This window comes from Adiantum capillus-veneris, chromosome 19 (assembly GCF_014529385.1).
Source record: "Adiantum capillus-veneris isolate H3 chromosome 19, ASM1452938v2, whole genome shotgun sequence".
Taxonomy (NCBI): Eukaryota; Viridiplantae; Streptophyta; class Polypodiopsida; order Polypodiales; family Pteridaceae; genus Adiantum; species Adiantum capillus-veneris.
In genome coordinates, this window is record NC_140949.1 from 18,638,885 (window position 1) to 18,659,948 (window position 21,064).

Sequence of the window (21,064 nt, forward strand, 5' to 3'; positions counted from 1 at the left end):
TTAGCTTTTTTTTAACGCAGGTGGTATTTTTATTAGAAGCATGGAACGCTCATCTTAAAATAGCATTAAAAAGCGTAAAATTTGCGTGCAGCATTTCATAGCATTTCCCTGCTTGCTTGCAGGCAGTGCCAACAATTAAGTTTCCTAGTGTGTGTGGTCGCCCTAAAAAGCGCCAAAAGCAAAAGCATTCATGTGCCAATAAAAGACGGAGCGACCACCAGGGAGGACTCTGGAAGGCGGAGAGATGGGGCGGCGTACAAGCGGGCTCGAGCTCCTGGTAGCAGTAAGCTTGGTTGCAGCTTTGGCTCTCACCTTGTACACACTTTTGATCGTGGCGCCCATCTACGATACGGCGGCGCAGGCCTCGTCCCTCACCTACAGGCTGCGCGATTCCCCCTTCACCCTGCACGACTCTCCCTTTGCCATCCCATCCTACTGCTTGGGCCGCCGTGGTGGCGGCAAGGACAACGACAGCAGGGATTTCAACGGCAAGCTTAAGCTCTCCGTAGACCCTGTCGGGTACAAACTTGCAATTCATATCATGGAACATGATGAGGACCATAAAGAGCTTTTTCCATCAAAGTCTGCAGGTTCGTACGCGGATACTGGGGTTGGCGAGTCGACGTGGGCATACCTAGAGGATGGATTAGGTGAGGTCGAGATCATCTACCCTGAAGACTTTCTTATGGATTTGATGCGGGAGGACCCTTTGTATGAACCCCATGAAGAGCTCATCCAGCTTATGTAGGCCACAATCACCAGCTTGCTCCAGCTCAGCCTGTATGTGTATTCATTGGTGCACAACTCCATGTGTTTTTTTTTTATACTAATGAATAGTGGATCTTTGTACTAAGGGCATAAAATTACAATACACTTAATGGCTTATTATATATACAAGAAAGAAGCCTGTATTTTGAATTCAATTACAAGTTTTCTAATCCAATTCAAAGGAGATACTTTTTCTTCCCAAGGTAGATATTTGTCTTTGGATCATTGTCTGATCTTCTTTCTTCAATTGTTCTATCATATATATGTGTCTTTTAGATTGTTGCTTTGTAGAAATCATATCATGCTACAAAAGAAAAGGATTAGGTTAATTTCAAAGAAGCGGTTGATCAAAAGTCATGAAATGACAAAAAAATGTGCTAGACTAGGTATGGTTTATGTGAATTATATGTCTCATAATTTTTTGTGTATGGAAAAGATATAAGATGTAAAGACCATGCTAATTTGAGGAGGCAACTTAAAATATGAGATCAAAGAAAGCTAGAGAATTTGGTACCATTGCAAAAGATTGGTCACGTCGACCGGTTGGTCTATTGAGTAAAGCTTCATGCATGCTAATGCAAACCTAAATATGTTTAAGGATAGATTGATGGCAACCTTACACAAGCAAATGGGATCAAGTCACATGAGGAAACATTTTCACTATAACTAAGATAGCTATCTTTTGAAGCCTTTACAACCTTTTATAGCATTATTAATATACCGTTTAGTAGGCACAGACATATGGTTTACCTAAATCATTTATCTATTTTCATCAGTCACACTCCTAATTAGTGGTAAAAGTTGTCAATACTACTAGCGCAAGTTAAGGATTAGGGCAAGCTTAATACTAGAAGCTAGTGTTAATTAACACCAGTTCTATAATTGGATACTCAAGTGGCTTGTTGTATTTTTTGGATTATTTATAAAATTGTGAATCATGAGACAAACTTTTGATGTGTTGTAAATCCTGTAGCTAGGTTATGAGATATATGGCAAAAACTCTAGATTTAATTTCCTTAAATTAGAATGGATAATAATATATCAAGAGAATCATGAAAAGTTTCAAACAAAAATTTCATTAAAACTATATTTCTTTTTCTCAAAACGTTTATAGAAGTCTTATAACATTTAAAACAATTTTTGATGGTTATAAATAATTTTTAGCAGATAATGATAGTTCAAAAAGTACATGTGTATCTATCAAATGCCTAACAAAGGTTGATATCAAACATTCACTATTCAAGAAAACGTGTGGGTAAAGAAATCTACAAGATGCAAGATCAAAATATTGAAAAAAATTAAGTGGAATACCGAGCTAGTAATTGAGTAGGAGTCTCACCTAACTATACATAGCAAAGGACATTGTTTTGTCAAGATACAACAAAACCATGTGACTAAAATTTTTCATCACGTAATGAGGAAATGATTAAACTATAGATCATATAGTACATGTCATCAAAAGTGCCATACAAAAATATGGTCCAAGAGAGTTGGCATCGCATCTTCCCAAAAGTTGTAAAGAATGAAAATCGTGCTTTGCCTTGTAGTCAGTTCTCCGGTTTAAAAAACCCACATAAATGGATATTTGGATGCAGATGAAGAACCTTTATGGACTATTCACGTATATATATTTTTTTCTTTTGTAGACGATCTCATCGTCGAGTTGCAAAGCTTATAGTGAATGTTGATGTGGCATAAAGGTCAAGAGGTCAAGGTTGGTAATGTCATTCCACTAAGAAGATAAACTTGACACATACATTCCATTAAAGCAATGTATACAAGTGTGACACTCAGCACTAGCGGCTCTTCAGACAATCGATGCAAACAGAGCAACGTTAATTTCTGGGATTTTACTTGGTGTCAGTATTAGCGTTGATATTTGCATTGAAATGTGCATCATAGATATCAATTGTGATATCAACATGTATATCGATGCTAAAAACACTATAAAATTTTCAAAACGTTACCGCGGCCATTTATCAAGTTTTGTAGAGAGAGTCTCCAAAATGGGGTGGGCAAAGAGGAGAGAGGGGGGGTGGAAACGAGTGTTCTTGCAAATTAATTATTATCACGTGTATTGCCATGTTTTGTACCACTCTTATTCTTGCATATATTATAGCTAAATTTACCACTATCGTTATCGCACCTCGCTTTGGCGCTAAAATATTCAGATTTGGGTGCTTCTTTCTATTTTACATTTTTTTTGAGACATAAAACAATGGTCATTTGAATAGATTACCTTGCCCAAGACATCTCACTGCTCCATCACAAATGATGGCTTGCAAGTAGGGCACACATTGTAGCCCGATGTGGACAACCTTGCACGAAATAGAAGAGCCTCACACTCTTCAATCAAACACTACGCGCAATTCACCCGAGTGACTTCATTCTTATATTCATCACATATTTTGAAAGTGTTAACACAGTAGTGGTGGCGAGCTCTCTTGCTGTGAAGAGATACTGAGCGTTTAGCAGAATAAAGGTCTTGTTCAATTAACACACTCTCCAATAGCAGGAGCACTCTCGTATTGGGGACAACACAAAACACTATCTCCACTTTTGTAGCCATAACTCTTCAAACAACCACAAAAGAAAATGTGTGAAGGTGGATATGTGTGTGTGTGTGTGTGTGTGTGTGTGTGTGTGTGTGTGTGTGAGAGAGAGAGAGAGAGAGAGAGAGAGAGAGAGAGAGAGAGAGAGAAGAGGCTTCGCAGTCATCTACCTTTAGCATTATTGTGCAACGCTTTAATAAAAAAATTATTCAAATTTGAGTACTTCTTTTTGTTTTACCCCAAAAAAAAGCATTTAATATTTTTCATAAAGATTGGACCAAAAAAAATGATAGATATTTGATCATTAGTTAAATTACACTCATTTGATTAACAGAAATTAGCATTCTTGATAAAATTAGAGAGAGAGAGAGAGAGAGAGAGAGAGAGGAAGGGGCGACACAAAAAATACTTTTCATAGAATAAAATATACAAAATGTATATGGATCATCTTCAAAAAGATCTCAAGTAGCATCATCTAAAAATAAACCCAAGGCTCCTAAATCAACAAAGAGAGAAACTGCATCGTCATTTGTAGATGTGTTGGCTTCATCATCTTCAAATTCGTCATCTTCCATCTCATCATCATCATTATGCCATGTTAATATATACATGTGGTCGTGATGTGTGCGAACACACTTAGGATCGCCGGGGCGTTTTTTTCCTCACGAGGAGGTTTTTCGCCCAGTGCATTGTGTATACGCCCATCACTTTAGAGTTATCTTATCTTTCCAAATCACACTAAGTACTATTGTGTTCCTTAATCTTCCTTTATCTTCTCCAAGATGTGTGTGTTTCCCTGCAACCCTAATTCCAATTGGTATCAGAGCAGGTTGCATCCTCCCGTGCTTAGTCGCCATCAGCTCCAACATACGCCTGCTCACTTTCTTTGATTTTTGTGAGCTTTGGCAAGTATCTGCAGTTTGACAAAGCTCAAGGAGCTTGGTCTTCTCATATTTTTTATTTGGGCTCATTTCGATCTCTGTTTCCACTATAGACAGTACTGTGTAGGCTATTTTGTCATTTTGTGCAGAATTTCTGTCAGTGCCGTTTACTACATAACATGTCCCTTATAGTTTTCTACGGTTTGTGCTATATAGCATGTGTTGTTCCTATTTTCTCCTCTTTTTGGACAGTTTTCACATTAGATGCAGGCATTCGCCATGGCTGACAATAACACAGATGTTTTCAAGATGTTTGCTGTTGAGGACAGAGTGGATGGGGACAATCACCATATGTGGGCTTAGATGATGCAACATGTCCTTGTGTCAAAGGGTGTTTGGAACATTGTGCAGGGCATTGATGTACGTCTTGATTTTGAGGATGTAGGCGATGTTGAGGATGTTGCAGGTTTTGATGGTAGGATTGTTGCTGCTAGAGCTGTATTGCCTACGGTGGAGCGAGCTCGTTGGGATGTAAAAGATGCACATGCTCATGCATTGATTATGTTGTCTATGAAGTGCACTATTACTCCTCACATTCATTCAATGAAATGTGCAAAATTGACTTGGAATATTCTTGATGGTCTTTATCCAAGTCGCAATGAGGCAAAAAGTGCATTGCTACGTAAAGAGCTGGAGTTGAATATTATGCATGAGGAAGATGATATGGAAACTTTCCTTGTTGGAGTCAAGGATATCAATGAGCAACTTATTTCTGTAGGCGAAGTCATTTCTAAAAGTTTCCTTGTGCAGATTGTTCTTGATGCCTTGCCAGATTCTTACTAGACTTTTGCTAGTACTTGGAGACTTATGACCCAAGGAAATCTAGAAGTTGTCAAGTTTGATGTATTCTGCACATTGCTGCCATTGCAAGAGTCACTTTCCAGAAAAAACAAAAGTAGACAATCAATTGAGAATGCCTTTATTGTTGCTCAAAGAAAAGGTGGTAACAACAATGTAGCCACTTCTCATGGTTCTTCTGTGAGTGGTAAATCACATGTTCCTAATGCTTTTGTTGGCAAAAATTCGTCTAGGAATTTTGGTGATAAGGGAAAAAAGAAGACGTGCTGCCATTATTGTAAAGCTAATGATCACTTGATGTCCTAAGTTGAAGGCAAATGAGGCAAAGAAGCAAAAGGCTGGTTCCACTATAAATGATGGTTCGACTACAAATGAAGCTATTGTTGAGTCTTCTATGAAAGGAGATTGTCATGCTGAAGTTGATGCAGAATGGTCTTTTAATGCAAAGTGCTGTTGGATCCTACTGTCCATGATGCATGTTTGCCGGTTGCTGTATGCTCATGTGTGGTACTTTGATAATGGTTCTACGAAGCACATTACCTCTCATCGTGACTTGTTTACCTCTCTCAAGGATGTCCCTCATGGGAATTTTGTCACTTGTGCCAACAATGCCTCTTATCCTGTTAAGGGAGTTGAAAAGATTGTGTTGATTGCTGCGAATGGCAGTTCTTTCACTCTTGTTGATGCACTTTATGTACCTGGATCAAGAAGAATCTTTTGTCTGTATCTGCACTTGCTAGACTTGGACTTGCACACACTCCAGCAAGGTTAGCGCCATGTTGTGACCACATAGCACAATCTTTACTATGTAGCACATAGCACATATAGATTGTGCTATATAGCATATAACATATAACATATAACGATACACTCCAAAACACACATAACCACATGGAAGTGAACCACAAACTCCAAAAGAAACCCAAGCACATGTAGGAGGGTGAGATGTGAAGCACCTTGGCCATGGGTGCCTTGGCTTCTAATTTAGCAATTTTCCCTAGAGGGGAAGACGAGAACTCTCCAATCAAATCAATCGGACGTTGTCAAGGTCTTGCATGCAATCAATATGTATTTGCAGCTTTATCACCAAAGTGTTTGATCCTTGAGCACCCTCAACCCTATGCAATTCTCTAACTTTATCTTCCTACTTCTTTGCATCCTCCAATCTTGACTTACACACTTGACAGGGGTACAAACAATCTTTCTGTTCTTAGTGATGATCTGGCACAAGCAGCAGTGGTTCTCAAACCTTTATCTTGCTTTGCAGGTTGTGTCTTTATTCTAAGGCTTTCATTGTCTCTATGAAGATAGCCCAAGCAATTGGATGCTTGCTAGGACTTGAGGTAGCTTCCATGCATTTTTCCAATGTGAAAGCCTTTGTAAACTATCCTAACTTCATACTCGTCCAAGCACATTAGCATTGTAGACAGATTGGGCAGGGTGCACAAGAGAATAGAGAGAGAGAGAGAGAGAGAGAGAGAGAGAGAGAGAGAGAGAGAGAGAGAGAGAGAGAGAGAGAGAGAGAGAGAGAGAGAGAGAGGTGGTGGAGGGGTCCCGCTTGAAACTTCTCCCATTAATGAAAAAGAGTGGGGATGAGAAGATGAGAGGACTATGTTAAATTTTTTAATTTAAATGTATATTCCAAATGTGCAATATGGCACAAAATTTTCTTTTGCTATGCTATTAATTCTTTTGCTTTCACCCAATTCTTCAAGGATATTGATGATCACATCTCTAGTTGTCGCCCTATTCCTATGGTTTGCATTTTTGCGGCATGATCCATGACATACCTATTTGTTCCAATTTATATGCCCTCAAACTCAAAGTTCTTATTATAACAACATATTCGAGAGTTTGAAACTTCAGAGCCAGTTTGGGAATCACCAATGTCTTGAAGATTTGGTCATATAGACAAACCTGAAATTGTTTTCCAAGGCAAAAGACTTTTGCAAGGTAGTACTTGAAAATATCTTCTAAACCATGCTTGCAAAACTTTGGCTAAGATTTGGCCACGTGGTCAAATATTACACTTCTTTTGAAAGTGGGAATTGGGAAATTCTCAAATTCACTAATATGGTGTTTTATCTTCTTTCAAGACAACTAGCATAAAACAAGGAACTATGTTGCTGCCATCCTTGACGGAAAGCTTTATCTTAGAGAGCTCTCTTTCATTCCTCACTCACATATATGGTATTTTTTTCAACATGCCTCTCTTCATTGTCATTTGGGTTCTCTTGAGTTACTTGAACCATTTGTGGGAACATGATATCATACACGTCTTTTTCATAAACCTGAGTAGGAGTTACCTCGTTTACATATGCATCCAATGTTGTGAGTATTTGATCCCATCCAAAGGTTCAAGGAGATGTTCAGGGAAAGGCTCTAGAACATACGTTCTTCCTCTATAATTCAACATACAATCTTTAATTTCTAGGTCTCCACATTCACATGCACCACACATCCAAATGGATTTCTTTGATTGTATCCATTCAAATTTCTCAACTGATGTCATCGTGGCATCTCTATAAGAGTGCTTTTTTAGGTTTATCTTGGTTGTTGTTTGGTCATGCCTTAGGCAGATGTGTTTGGAACCCCAATCTTGAACCATTTTGAGCCATCGCATGAGCGGACACCCCAAAATAATATCAAAACCTTTTCCCTTCCCAAAATCCACTATGGAAAATTTATTCTTATAATCTATTCCACAAATAGTGACTATCACCTACTCCAAGCTCCCTATGGGTCATTCTACATAGTTATCTACAAGCTGCAGCTTCATGCACGTTTATATAAGAGATGGTTTACCCCACTTCTTCGAAATTTCTTTTGCGGCTATGCTATACCTGCTCTTCTATCTAAAATAATTGTCATTTTGACATTTGTGTATGCTAATATTGGTATGGTGGTGTTGCTATCTTCTCCTTCATAGTATTTGCCAACTTTGTTTATTGGCACAACCTCAGTGCTCTTGGGTTTTTCACATTTTGTTTCCTTTGTTTCTATTTTGAAGGGTTTTAAAAGGAAAAGTTATGCTCATTTTTTCCAAGCTATTTCTCACTTTAGCCCATATATGTGTTCTAATTTTTTGCAATTCTGCTAGCGTTATGGTGCACTAGATAGGAGTAGACAATAGTTCTTGTAAAGCTCTTGATTTTATCATTCTTGGTGATGTTTCTCCTTCCTCCTTGCCAACTGGCTGGCCGTGCCTCTCTCTCTCTCTCTCTCTCTCTCTCTCTCTCTCTCTCTCTCACACACACACACACACACACACACACACACACACACACACACACTCTTAAAAAAAATAGTAAGTGCATTTGATTGATTTACAAGTGGGAAACCTCCAAAGAAGGAAAACCCACGACAAGAAGTCGATACATTAGGGTGAACATCAATGTGTTCAAGCATGAAATGGCTCTAAAAGCAAACATAAGAAATCTCATAAAGGTCGTGCGATATATCCCTAGCAGCGAGAGCAAAGCGCAAGGATTGCCGAAGTGACATCTTGAAGTAGGGGAAAGGATCCAAATCAATGCGTTCAAACATGCGGGTGTTGCGTTGGCTCAAAATACTCTAGAAGGTCCAATATTTGACCCATGTGAAGAAAGTAGCAAAAGGCTTTAATGCTAGCGACATCATGAATCCAAAAAGCCAGAATTTCTTTAGAAAGACCGATGCGGAAAAACAAAGGCGCATGAGTGTAGAAACCCAAGCAATAAAGACTCTAGTACAGTGACAATCCCATAGCAAGTGTTGAACAGATTCTTCGGAAGCAGAGCAACGAACGCGTGAGGAGATGATCTGACGCTCTTGCAAAAACCAACCAACCGACAACACAACCATCAAGTAGCACCACAAAAATGGATGTTCCTTAAGAGGCAAATGGCTCTTCCAAATGGCAGTAAGGGGTTTTTGCCACCACCGGGTTGAACTCTGTAGTGACCATAGGGCATTGCAGTGGTCCGTAAGCCACGGATCGGGCAACAAAATGTTGTAAACCTGGCGAGCAGAAACGATAGTGAAGTTGAATTGACGTAGTCGCCAATCCATGATATGGCATCCATCAGCCAGAGGTGGAATGGGGAGTAGGTCAGCCAACATCAGGTGCAATTGCCACCAGAGAGGTCGATAATGCATGCCTAAACCAAAATTGCGTGCCATCTCATCAAACTCAAGCACATTCCCTTCTGAATTCATGACATCGGCAACCATACGCAGCCCACAACGAGAAAGAAAGTAAGCCTGGCATGGGAAGCTGTCCACCAAAGTCATCGAGAATGCCCTGCTCCAATGAATGCTTTCTAATCTCAAAGAGTTACCTTCAGGCTCGGTGCGACCCGTCCATGTCAAATGTAAGGTGACCTTTTTCCAATCCGATATCAAAGTAGAGATGAGAGGACAACCAAAAAATGTCCATCAAGTTTCTCAAACACAAACTCCCAAAGAGATGAATGCCAATGGCCAAGAGGAGGTAACCACATGCTCACATAAGAAAGCAACCATGATTGTCCATGGTTGTTGCTGCTCACTCTCTCTCTCACACACACACACACACACACACACACACACACACACACACACACACACACACACACACACACACACACACACACACACACACACACACGAGGAAAGTGGACCTCCTCTCTATTTGACAAGTCAGATTTCTTTTCCCAACAAAGCAGTGAAAGTTATATTCAAAAGCCCAATGGCTTGCCTGATTCCTATTGGCCAGAAGACAAAGGGTCCAATGAGAGTTTAATTACATTATTTAATTACCTAAAGCTCTCACAAAAGGGGAAATGGGGACACATGTCACAAGGCTATCACTTATTCTTCTCAATTTTGATTGGCTAAGCTTTGCAGGGTCCCATGGGGTGCCAGCAAGAGTAATTTGCAAGAGGGGTTGACCGAGAGAGAGAGAGAGGGGGGGCTGATTTTGGCAAGGCATTATCACACACACACTCACAAAATCTCATGTGTGAAGCAAATAAGACTCTCTCTCCTTCTCAAGCTTTAATGAAAAGCTCATCATCTACTCCAAGCTTGTGAGAAGGGAGGCCTACACCAACAACTCTTGGCTTTGTGATGCAAATCCAACCAAGATCCAAGCTTCAATGCATGCTCGTCTCCTCTACCATGCAAATTACTAAGCTATGCTAAGATTTTATGAGTGATTATGTGAGGAGATATACTCCTTTCTCGTAAGACTACTCCTTCCTCCTCTCAATCTACTCTCATACCCCGCTAGCTCTCACCATCTTCGAAGGTGTGTGAGGTCTTGGGTCTGAGATCGTGAGGGAATTGATGTTGTGCTGTATAAGTTTTTGCTTAGTGCTTGAAGCTTCCATCTTCATTGCACTAGCTAGTTATTGAAGGAACACAACGTATTATATTGTAAAATGTCTCCCTTGATGGGGGAAACCTATAATACAAAGCCTTTTGGAGGGGGGACCGGCTCCATGTAAATCCGGTCCTCAATTGTTGTCAATAGATTAGTTTCTCTCTCTTTTGAAGTATTGTTCATGCCTATCTAACTAGGTGTTACACTTTTTGTTGCTCTCTCCATCCAAGCACTCTTGCTATGCTCATTAGGAACCTATTCTAATGAAATGCTCACTATGTTTATGCTATTTTCCGCTACACACAAGTGGTTTCTCTATGTGTCCATTTGCCAATTGTAGTTTCATTCTTGTTTTTTTTATTTCCAATTTTCCCCAAGCTTCCCAGATAGATTTGGTTGCTATGGAAATACCTGTGCCAATGTCTAAAATGTCCAAGGTAGTTATATCATTGTACTGTACTAGAAGGGTAGTGTTTCCCTCATTCCGTTTGGAGTAGTCCCCTACTTTGTTTATAGGTAATGATCTGAAAATTTTAGTCAGTATGTTTTTGTTTTGCATTTTTCCGAAGTCCATTTGCGATGCTTCTTTTAGCCCCATCTTCTCCATGGTGGCTTCTATATCAAATGTTACATTGGTATCAGAGCACAAGGTTTCTCTTTTCTTGCTCAAGAAGGGAGGTCCTCAAGCTAGTTATAAATGGTTGGTATTATTAATTGCAATTGAGTAAGTAGAATGGGGATTTTTCAGCCTTGCAGTACGCCTGCCTTCGTGCAGATAACGGGGCATCACCGTCGAGGATTATGGTCTTAATATTGGAGTCCTACGGGACTTGCCTATGGCTTAACCACTATTGATCTATTAGAAGCTTGACAGGAGCCGATACTGTTTTGGTGTTGAAGGACCCTCTCTTGTATTCCTTGCAATTAATGATATTCGAGCCACGGGTATAGGAGCTTGAGTGCTTTTCTAAAGGGGTAAAGAGGATCAACAACTAGGGCTTGAAGTGCCAAAGTACACCTAAAAACATTACACCTAAAAAAAATTATTGTTAGAATGGCTGACAATAGTAAAGAGAGTGAAATTAATGTTGATAGCTTTGATTTTGCTAATGAGCAAGCTACTAATGATGCTCCTATGCTTGTTAACTACCTTGTTTCTAGGCTTCAACAAGCCATGGGAAATCCATTCCTCCAAAGTGAAGTGCAACGGCAGCTTCGTGCTCATGGGATTCTCCAAGCTCCCCACCATGACGAGAGAGTACCTAGGAAGCCTCCTTGCGAGAATTCCAAACGAGGCCTCTCTCCGATTCGTACGAAGGGCTCAAAAATTTACTACTTGATGTCACATCTCCTTCCCAAAGGAGAACTCAAGAGACCCCACCAAAAGAACGAGAAAGAAGTGAGTCTCTTGCCACCTCGGCGGAGATGGCTCCACAAAGACGGCGGCCAAAACGCTCTCCATCACGTCCTAAACGGAGAAGACCATCACACACCTTTCCACACCATAATTCAAAGAGGGATGATAAAAAACAAGAGAAGAAAAAGGTGAGAAAGAGGTCACCCTCTTCTCCATCTTCTTCATGCTCTTCCTCTTATGAAGAAAGTGATGGTGCAAACAAAGAGGAACAAGGCAAGAAAAAGGCGAGGAAGAGGTCACCCTCTTCTCCATCTTCCTCAAATTCTTCATCTTCTGAAGAAAGTGATGGTGAAACTTTTGAACCACCAAAAAGAAGAGGCCATAGGAAATCCTATGCTGTGTGGAAGAGGTCGTCCAAGCTCAAGAAATTCAAAGAGGGAGTAAAGAACATCTCTTTCCTTACCTAAGATGGCACCTTCGGTGCTATAGAAAAAGTCTTGGCTTTCATCCAACAATTCAATGCGATGTTTGGAGATGAGGGCTTCATGGAGTCCTCTAAGATACGCCATGTAGCTATGCACTTTCAAAAGTCTGCCAGGCAATGGTGTTCTAGTCTACGGGCAAACAGTGAAGCTCCACGAACATGGAAAGCTTTAAGAGCTTCCATCATGAAGCAGTTTTTGGCCACCAATGCCAAAGACAAAGTACTCACCGAATGGCGAAGCTTGAAGCTCTCTCCCTACGAATCCATTCACAAATATGTAGACAAGATTTGGGACTTACATCTCAAAGCCACTATCTTCAAAAAGATGGATTTTGGAGAGCAGAAACAACAATTTTGTGCCGGCTTAACTGAAGATATGGCGGAGTATGTCAACTCCCAAGGGCCACGCACCATATCTGGGGTCATACACCATACCATGGTGGCTTCATGAATAAATTTCCAAGCAGGGGCTAAGAGAAATCTTAAGCCCACGAAAAACAAGGGTTCCAATGAGCCTAAGGGGAAGGACAATGTCCAAAAGTCTCCTAAGGGCAATTCCAATAACAACAAAGCTAAGGAGAAGGGAGTTTACAAAGGCAAAAACAAACTCTCCTAAAGAGCTTGAGCATATCGCAAGGATAACCGTTGTTTCAAATGCGACGAGCAAGGGCATGCGTACCATGCTTGCCCCCAAAAGAATACCCGCCATTAGCCTCCTAGAGCTAACTTGGTGTTGGGGTATAAAGCCCAATGTGGTCGCCCAAGTAAGTGGGTGGGCCGCCAGGTATGTACACATATTCTTTTGTAAAAACCTAATAAGAACTCACTATGCTCTACACATTTTAGTAGAGCGAGTTCACCATATCGTCGTGCTCTTCTTCTCGCACTCTCTCTCTCTCGCGTCGCACTTCTGCTCATACTCCTTCAACTGGTATCAGAGCTCAGATCGAGGCTCGGGGCAGCACTGCAGGAGGCTAGAGTCACCAACTCAGATTGGAGTGAAATTCGACAGGCGAAGACACGGCCCCAAATCTCGTGGGCAAGCTCGAAGGGCTCGGTGTTGTCAGAATTTCATTCTGAGGTCATCTCGGCCACCGTTTGGCTTCGACAAAGGTCTGCGCAGGCCATTTTCGACTACGTGGTCTCGACGGGTGCATATCCAACTCTGCAAATTTGGGGTTTTCGGCCTACGACTGCAGGTGCTGAGGATATCAACACTCCCAGAGTGTTGATTTGCGGCTGCCTACACATCGAAGGACGGCTCATAGTTCTTGGAGGCGTGTCACATACGACACGGGCGCATCTACACACAGACTGTTGGCGACATCCACTAGTTCATCAGGTAGCTTGTGTTTGCTGCTTGATATTCCAGATTTCATCCTGACATTGCAGGTACTTCCACATGGGATGTATTGTCAGAGATGATGTATGTCTGTTGAGGGTTTGCTGGCTGTGAGTCACGCAGCAAGCAACCGCCGCTGCGGTTACAACATACAGTGGGAAATTTGTGGATGTATGACTTTGTGGGAAGTCTATGTACTGTCAGATTTACTGCAGCCTTTGTTGAGGGGTTGAGTGAGGTTTTATTGAGGTGGGGGATTCTCGAATGTTGAGATCCTTTCGGTGATAAAGGTCTTGGAGCGATCCCTCGAGCACCCTTAGATAGGCAGCTAGGATGTATTGACTGTGAGTTAGACAGTTGGGATTGCATCTTTGCTTTACTGCCGTTGAGGCATTGTCGCAGTTTATGCTTACAGGACAGTGACAGGACAGTCAGAGACAGTACATGTGCAGGACAGGTTTATCCACAGCTTACAGTGTCAGAGAGACAGTGTTTTTTGAGCTGTTTTTGGTCTGTTTTTGAGTACACCAGAGCCATTTTACAAAGGAGACTTTGCCGAAATTTATGCAGAATCTGAAGATTTCTTGGTTCATTTGACAGGTTGATATTGGTTCAGAGCTCAGTTTACAGGGGAAACTCTGCCAAATTTTTCCCAGGAAAGTAAACTACTGTGAAGCGTAGCTATGGCTGGAGCACAGGACACTGCTCTTTACAATATCAAGAAGCTGGATGGAACCAATTTCTCATTGTGGAAGCAGCAGATTTGGCACGTGTTGGTACAAAAGAAGCAGATAAAACCTATAAAGCTCAAGGGGATAAAACCAGAAGATATGGACGAAGATGAATGGAGCGAAATGGATGAATTGGCACTTTCTACCATTATGCTGATTTTGGCAGAAAGCGTTTACTTCAATGTAGCAGATGAGATGTCGGCTTATCAAGCATGGTTAAAGCTGAGTGATCTTTATGAGAAGCAGAGTGCAGCTTCACATGTATACTGGCTTAAGAAGCTTGTTGACTTGAAGATGAAAGAAGGGACACCTATGTCCAATCATCTGAATGAATTCAACACAATCTATAGTTAGTTGTCAGCTCAAGGTGTCAAGTTTGATGAACCTGTTAGAGCTATGTTCCTGTTGATCACATTGCCGGAAAGTTGGGACACTTTTCGCACAGCTTTGAGTAATTCTGCACCTCCATATGGTTTGAACATAGCAGGTGTAGAAGGAATTCTTCTTACTGAAGAAACCAATAGGAAGACAATGGACAAAGGCAAAGGAACAGCCTTAGTTGTCAGGGGAAGGACCAAAGAAAAGTACAAAGGTGGAAAGAGGAATCGGTCTCGTAGCAAGTCCCGCAGTGCTAAAGGCAAGAGTGACATAGAATGCTACCATTGTGGCAAGAAGGGTCACATGAAAAGAGACTGCAGAGAATGGAAAGCAGAAAAAGGCAAAGAGAAAGCTGAAGACCATGGTGAGAAGAACAAGTCCTCAGTGAAGATTCAAGAAATAAATGTGACAAACACTGTTGCAGAGGATGACAGTCTAGTGTCAGGAGACATCTACTTCTTGAAGAATACAATGGACTCAGCTCTTCTTACAGCATCTGATGGAAATGCACTGAGTGACTGGATTATAGACTCAGGGGCATCACTTCATGTGTCTCCAAACAAGGAGTGGTTTACCTCTTATGTGACCACTAAAGATCATGTTCGGCTAGGCAATGGGCAGACATGTGAGATCTTAGGTGTTGGAGATGTTCAATTGAAGTTTCAGAATGGCTCTTCTTTCACGCTGAAGAATGTGAGACATGTTACCGCAATTACAAAGAGCTTGATCAGCACAGGTTTACTTGATGATGCTGGCTACGTCACCACTTTTGGAAAGAACATGTGGAAGATATCCAAGGGTTCTATTATTATAGCACATGGAGTTAATTCTGGAGGACTTTACATGATTTATGTATCAAATGTCTCTAAAAATGTAATCAATGTAACCGAGTAGCCGAACGTTTCTTTGTGGCATAGCCGGTTAGGACATATGTCCAAGAAGGGAATGGAAATCTTGTCTCATTCTGGTTATTTGCCTGGCTTTTCATTTAATGATTTTGAATTCTTTGAACATTGTTTGTATGGTAAGCAAACACAGCAGCCACATAAGCATAGAAGTAGTAGAAGAGATACACAGTTGGCACTTGTTCATAGTGATTTGTGTGGACCTATGCCTAACCTATCTCTAGGGGGAGCTTCTTACTTTATGACATTTATAGATGATTACTGGAGGAAAGTATGGGTTTACTTTCTCAAGCCCAAGGATGAAGCGTTTAGTGTTTTCAAAACGTTTGTGACACTTGTGGAGAATCAGAGTGGCAAGAAGCTTAAATGCTTACGCACTGACAATGGTGGAGAGTATGTTTCAAAGGCCTTTCAGGACTTTTGTGAGTCAAAAGGTATAAAACGTGAACTTACTGCTCCTTACAATCCTCCTCAAAATGGTGTTGCTGAGAGGATGAATAGGACCATACAAGAGAAGGTCAGAAGTATGTTGTCTAATGCACAACTGCCAAATGGGTTTTGGGCTGAAGCTGTATCAACAGCTGTTCATCTTGTAAATAGATCTCCTAGCAAGGTTTTGCAGAAGGATTCAGTGCCAGAGATGGTATGGTCAGGCAAAATGCCCTCATACAAGCATCTCAGAGTCTTTGGCTGTGAGGCATATACTCACGTTCCAAAGGAATTTAGGAACAAACTTGAGCCAAAGAGTAGAAAGTGCATCTTTCTAGGCTATGGTAATTCTGGTGAGATGGGGTACAAACTTTGGGATCCCGAATCTAGAAAGGTTGTCCGCAGCAATGATGTTCACTTTAATGAATCCAAATATCATTCTAAACCAGAGAGGGTTGAGGAGATTAGAAGAGTTGTCTTCCAAGAAGATGGACTTGCACGTGCAAGACAAAATGTCAGGGCTCAAGAGGAGCAAGGACAGGATAGAGTGGAACCACAGGTTGTGGCTGGAGCCTGAGCCACCTATTTGTGCGTAGATCTGGACGTGTCACGCGACCTCCTGATAGGTTTGTTCCATTTATGAATTATGTCATGTTGACTGATTGCAATGAGCCTTCATGTTACAAGGAAGCAGTGCAAATGAAGGACTCCGGGAATTGGCAATTGGCCATGCAGTCAGAGATGACAGCTCTGCATAAAAACAAGACATGGAATCTAGTGAAATTACCACAGGGCAAAAAGGCTCTACCTTGTAAATGGGTTTACAGGTATAAGATCACCGCTCATGATAGTCAGCCAAAGTAGAAAGCAAGGCTTGTTGCCAAGGGCTTTAAGCAAGAACACGGCATTGACTTTGATAAAGTCTTCTCTCCGGTGGTCAAGATGACTACATTGAGATGCTTTCTTGCATTGGTTGCCATATTAGATTTGGTGTTGCACCAAATGGGTGTCAAGACAGCGTTCTTGCATGGTGATTTAGATGTGGAAATTTACATGCAGCAGCCAGAAGGGTTTGTTGAGAAAGGCAAGGAAGATTGGGTATGCCAGTTGTTAAAGAGTCTTTATGGCTTAAAACAATCACCGAGGGCATGGTACCATAAATTCCACAAGTTTATGCTTTCTCAAGGCTACAAACGTAGTGAGTTTGATCACTGTCTATATACAAAGAAGGCTAAGGATGGTAGTTGGCTGATCCTTATTTTGTATGTGGATGACATGTTGATTGTTGGCAAGCACTTGGAAGAAATTTCAGCTTTGAAGTCAAAGATGGCAAAATCGTTTGACATGAAAGACATGGGTGAGGCAAGTCATATACTTGGTATGCGCATTGAGAGAGACAGATCAAATAAGTTGATTTGGTTATCTCAAACAGAGTATATTGACAAGGTTTTGCAACGTTTCAATATGGAGAAGGGAAAGGCATTGAGTGTTCCATTGCCACCATATGTGAAACTTAGCAAACAAGATTGTCCTGTGTCTGAGGAAGAACAGGCTGAAATGGATAAGATTCCATATGCGTCTGCAGTGGGTAGTTTGATGTATGCAATGATTGCTACTCCCCCAGACATTGCATTTGCAGTGGGAGTAGTAAGTCGATACATGTCAAACCCAGGCAAGAAACATTGGGAGGCAGTGAAAGGAATATTGAGATACCTGAAAGCTACAAAGAGTATGCGTATATGCTATGGGAGTCAGGAGCTAAGTGTAAAGGGTTTTACAGACTCAGATTATGCAGGTGACTTAGACAACAGAAGGTCTACGTCAGGATATGTCTTTACATTGGCTGGTGGAGCAGTATCATGGCGTTCTAGATTACAAGATTGTGTTACTCAGTCTACTACAGAGGCTAAATATGTTGCAGCATCAGAGGCATGCAAAGAATCAATTTGGCTTAATCGACTAGTAACAGATTTGGGAATCAAAGAAGAGATGCCTGTGTTATATTGTGATAGTCAAAGTGCTATACAATTGGCTCGCAATCCAGTTTATCACTCAAAGACAAAGCATGTGGATGTGAAGTATCATTTCATCAGGGAAATGCTTGAGGATAAGCAACTTCAGCTTGTCAAAGTTCACACCACAGAAAATCTTGCTGATCTACTTACAAAAGGACTTCCCTCAGAGAGCTTTGCCCATTTTTCGCAAGCAGTTAGGTGTAGGGTAGTACATCACTTCTCTACATCTCTTGTATATTAGCTTGTATAGTAGCTTCTCTCACACTTAAAGTACCACATTGGACTTTAAGTGGGAGGTTGTTGGGGTATAAATCCCAATGTGGTCGCCCAGGTAAGTGGGCGGGCCGCCAGGTATGTACACCTATTCTTTTGTAAAAACCTAATAAGAACTCACTATGCTCTACACATTTTAGTAGAGCGAGTTCACCATATCGTCGTGCTCTTCTTCTCGCACTCTCTCTCTCTCGCGTCACACTTCCGCTCGTAGTCCTTCACTTGGTTGAAATCCAAGAAAAGGAAGCTCACCACAAAGGATCTCTTCTATTCCATGCTTGGGGAAGGTAAGATAACATGATGCTTTTATTCTCTTTGACCCTGGTTCTACTCACAATTTCATATCGACAGAGTTGGACACCAAGCTAGGCATCCAAGCCTATGAGATGGCAGATGTCCTACCCGTCGATGGTGCTTTCAAGGGGTAAGAAGCTTCACTCCCTTAATCGGGAAATTGAGGCTCCATGTCCAAAGCTATGTGGACAAAGAGGACTTATTTATCTCTCCTCTCAAGCATGAGGACATAATCCTAGGGGCACCATGGTTTGATCGCATGGCTGGCAATGTTAAATTCTCCGAAAGGAAAATCTACTTTAGGTTCAGGGAAAAAGATATGTACATAGATGCCAAAGAAATGGGTAACACCATACACATTGTACATATGCAAGCTTTCAATAAGTCAGTAAAGAGCGTTATTTCCGTGTACATGATTTTTGTTAAGATTCTCAAAATGAACCTAATGCTTTAGCAAAAGAAAATAGAAACAATCACAATGAATTAAAGTTATCCGATTTTCTCAAGTGATTTCAAGATGTTTTTATGGACGACATCCCTTGTGAACTACCTCATTGACCATGCAATTGAACTTCTTCCAGGAAGTTCACCACCTAATAAACCTCCTTATAAAGTTTCTCTAGCTCAACAAGAGGAGATTATGCGGCAAGTGCATGGGTTAGTTGAGAAGGGCATGGTTAGGCCTAGCTCATCTCCATTTTGTTCACCCGTGCTATTAGTGCAAAAGAAAGACGGCACATATCATATGTGTGTCGACTATAGAACACTAAATAGGATCACTATCAAAAATAGGTTTCCCGTTCCATAGGTATAGGTATGTGTGCATACTATAGACGCTTCATAGAAAAGATCTCACTAATAGCAGGACCATTACATGACCTAACAAAGAAAAACGTTAGGTATACATGGTCTGCCAAGGAGAACAATGCTTTCAGAAAGCTTATCTCTCAACCTATGCTTATATTTTTGGATCTCTCAAAGCCATTTGAGGTCCAATTGACGCTTGTGGTGATTACCTTTGAGCTGTTTTGCTCCAAGAAGGGCACGCCATAGCCTATGGAAGTCGAAGGCTCGACCCTGTTGAGCAAGCCCTAGGCATATATGAAAAGGAACTCCTCGCAGTTCTACATGCCTTAGACTCATGGAAGCACTATTTATTGGGGACTCCTTTCATTCTGCGGACGGATCACAAAGCCTTAAGTACTTCATGACGCGCGCAGACCAAGCTCTCCGACAAACAAACGAGGTGGGAAAATTTCCTTTCCCAATGTCATTTTCATATTGCTGCCAAGCATAATCAAGTAGGCGATGCACTCTCAAGACGGCCGAGAGTGAATGCGGTTTCCATAGCAACTCACAATGATCTATCTTCTATGATAGATGAGTATGTTATTGATGCCAATTTTAGAGATGTGATTTCAACCCTTGCACTAGGGAAGAAAGAGGAGCGATTTACTTTACAAGATGGTTATCTTCTCTATGGCAATAGACTATGCGTTACTAACTCACTATGTGAGAAAGTAATGTATGAATCTCATGCTCCTCCTTATGCGGGGCATAGAGGGATTCAGTCTACCCTAAAAGGGATGGAAACATATTTCTATTGGCCTACCATGACAGCAAGCATACAAGAGTATGTTTCTAAATGTGTGGCATGCCAAAAGACAAAGTTTGATAGAGGGAAGCAACTTGGATTGCTTCAACCTTTGCCAATCCCTAATTCACCATGGGAGAGCGTATCCATGGATTTTATCTTTGGATTGTCTAAGTCTATCCATGGGAATACGGGAATATGGACGATAGTAGAGAGGTTCAACAAACAAGCTCATTTTATACCTATCAAAAAGACTATCAAAGCCCATCGAATGGCAACCCTCTTCATATCATAAATCTTCAAGTACCATGACTTGCCAATGCCCATAGTGTCGGATAGAGATCCTAGAAAGACTAGTAATTTCTGGAAGGGTCTCTTTGAGAATTTAGGGACAAGGCTAAACTTCTCTTTGGCCTATCACCCGCAAACGGATGGCCAAAGTGAAATAGCTAACCTAATAATTCTTGATCTACTAAAAGCCTATGTAACAGAAGTAGATCAAAGGTCCCAATGGGAGAAATCCTTACCCTTAGTGGAGTATGCTTACAATAACACTGTACATACTTCCACGGGAAAATCACCTTTTGAGGTAATTGAGGGAAGATCCAAAAGTCCCATGCTACTTAAAGTACATGAGAAGATCTTCGCTGCAGATGAGTATAGCCGAGACCTACAAGAATCTTTCCAAAAGATTTAGGATTCTATTTCTATCTCACAACAAAGGCAAAAGGCTGCTGGTGATAAGCACAGAAGAGCCCAAGCCTTTAAAGAAAATGATTGGGTCTTACTTAAATTTCCCAAGGCTCGATTAAGGCACACCACGGGCAAGAATCCTATGGGACACCAAAAGTACTATGCT

At 41.2% G+C, this 21,064-nt stretch overlaps 1 protein-coding gene across 1 annotated transcript; it reads left to right on the forward strand.

Annotated features, from left to right (window-relative positions):
• The first annotated feature begins 211 nt into the window (after nucleotides 1-211).
• LOC147433653 (uncharacterized) lies at nucleotides 212-798 on the forward strand. Its single transcript, XM_086489766.1, has one exon. It carries the CDS (start codon nucleotides 245-247, stop codon nucleotides 746-748), a length of 504 nt encoding a protein of 167 aa, XP_086345892.1. The 5' UTR covers nucleotides 212-244; the 3' UTR covers nucleotides 749-798.
• Nucleotides 799-21,064: the final 20,266 nt, after the last annotated feature.

Excerpts from the sequence above, each read along its gene's own strand:
- LOC147433653 (XM_086489766.1), top strand. The coding sequence starts at position 245 with ATGGGGCGGCGTACAAGCGGGCTCGAGCTCCTGGTAGCAGTAAGCTTG.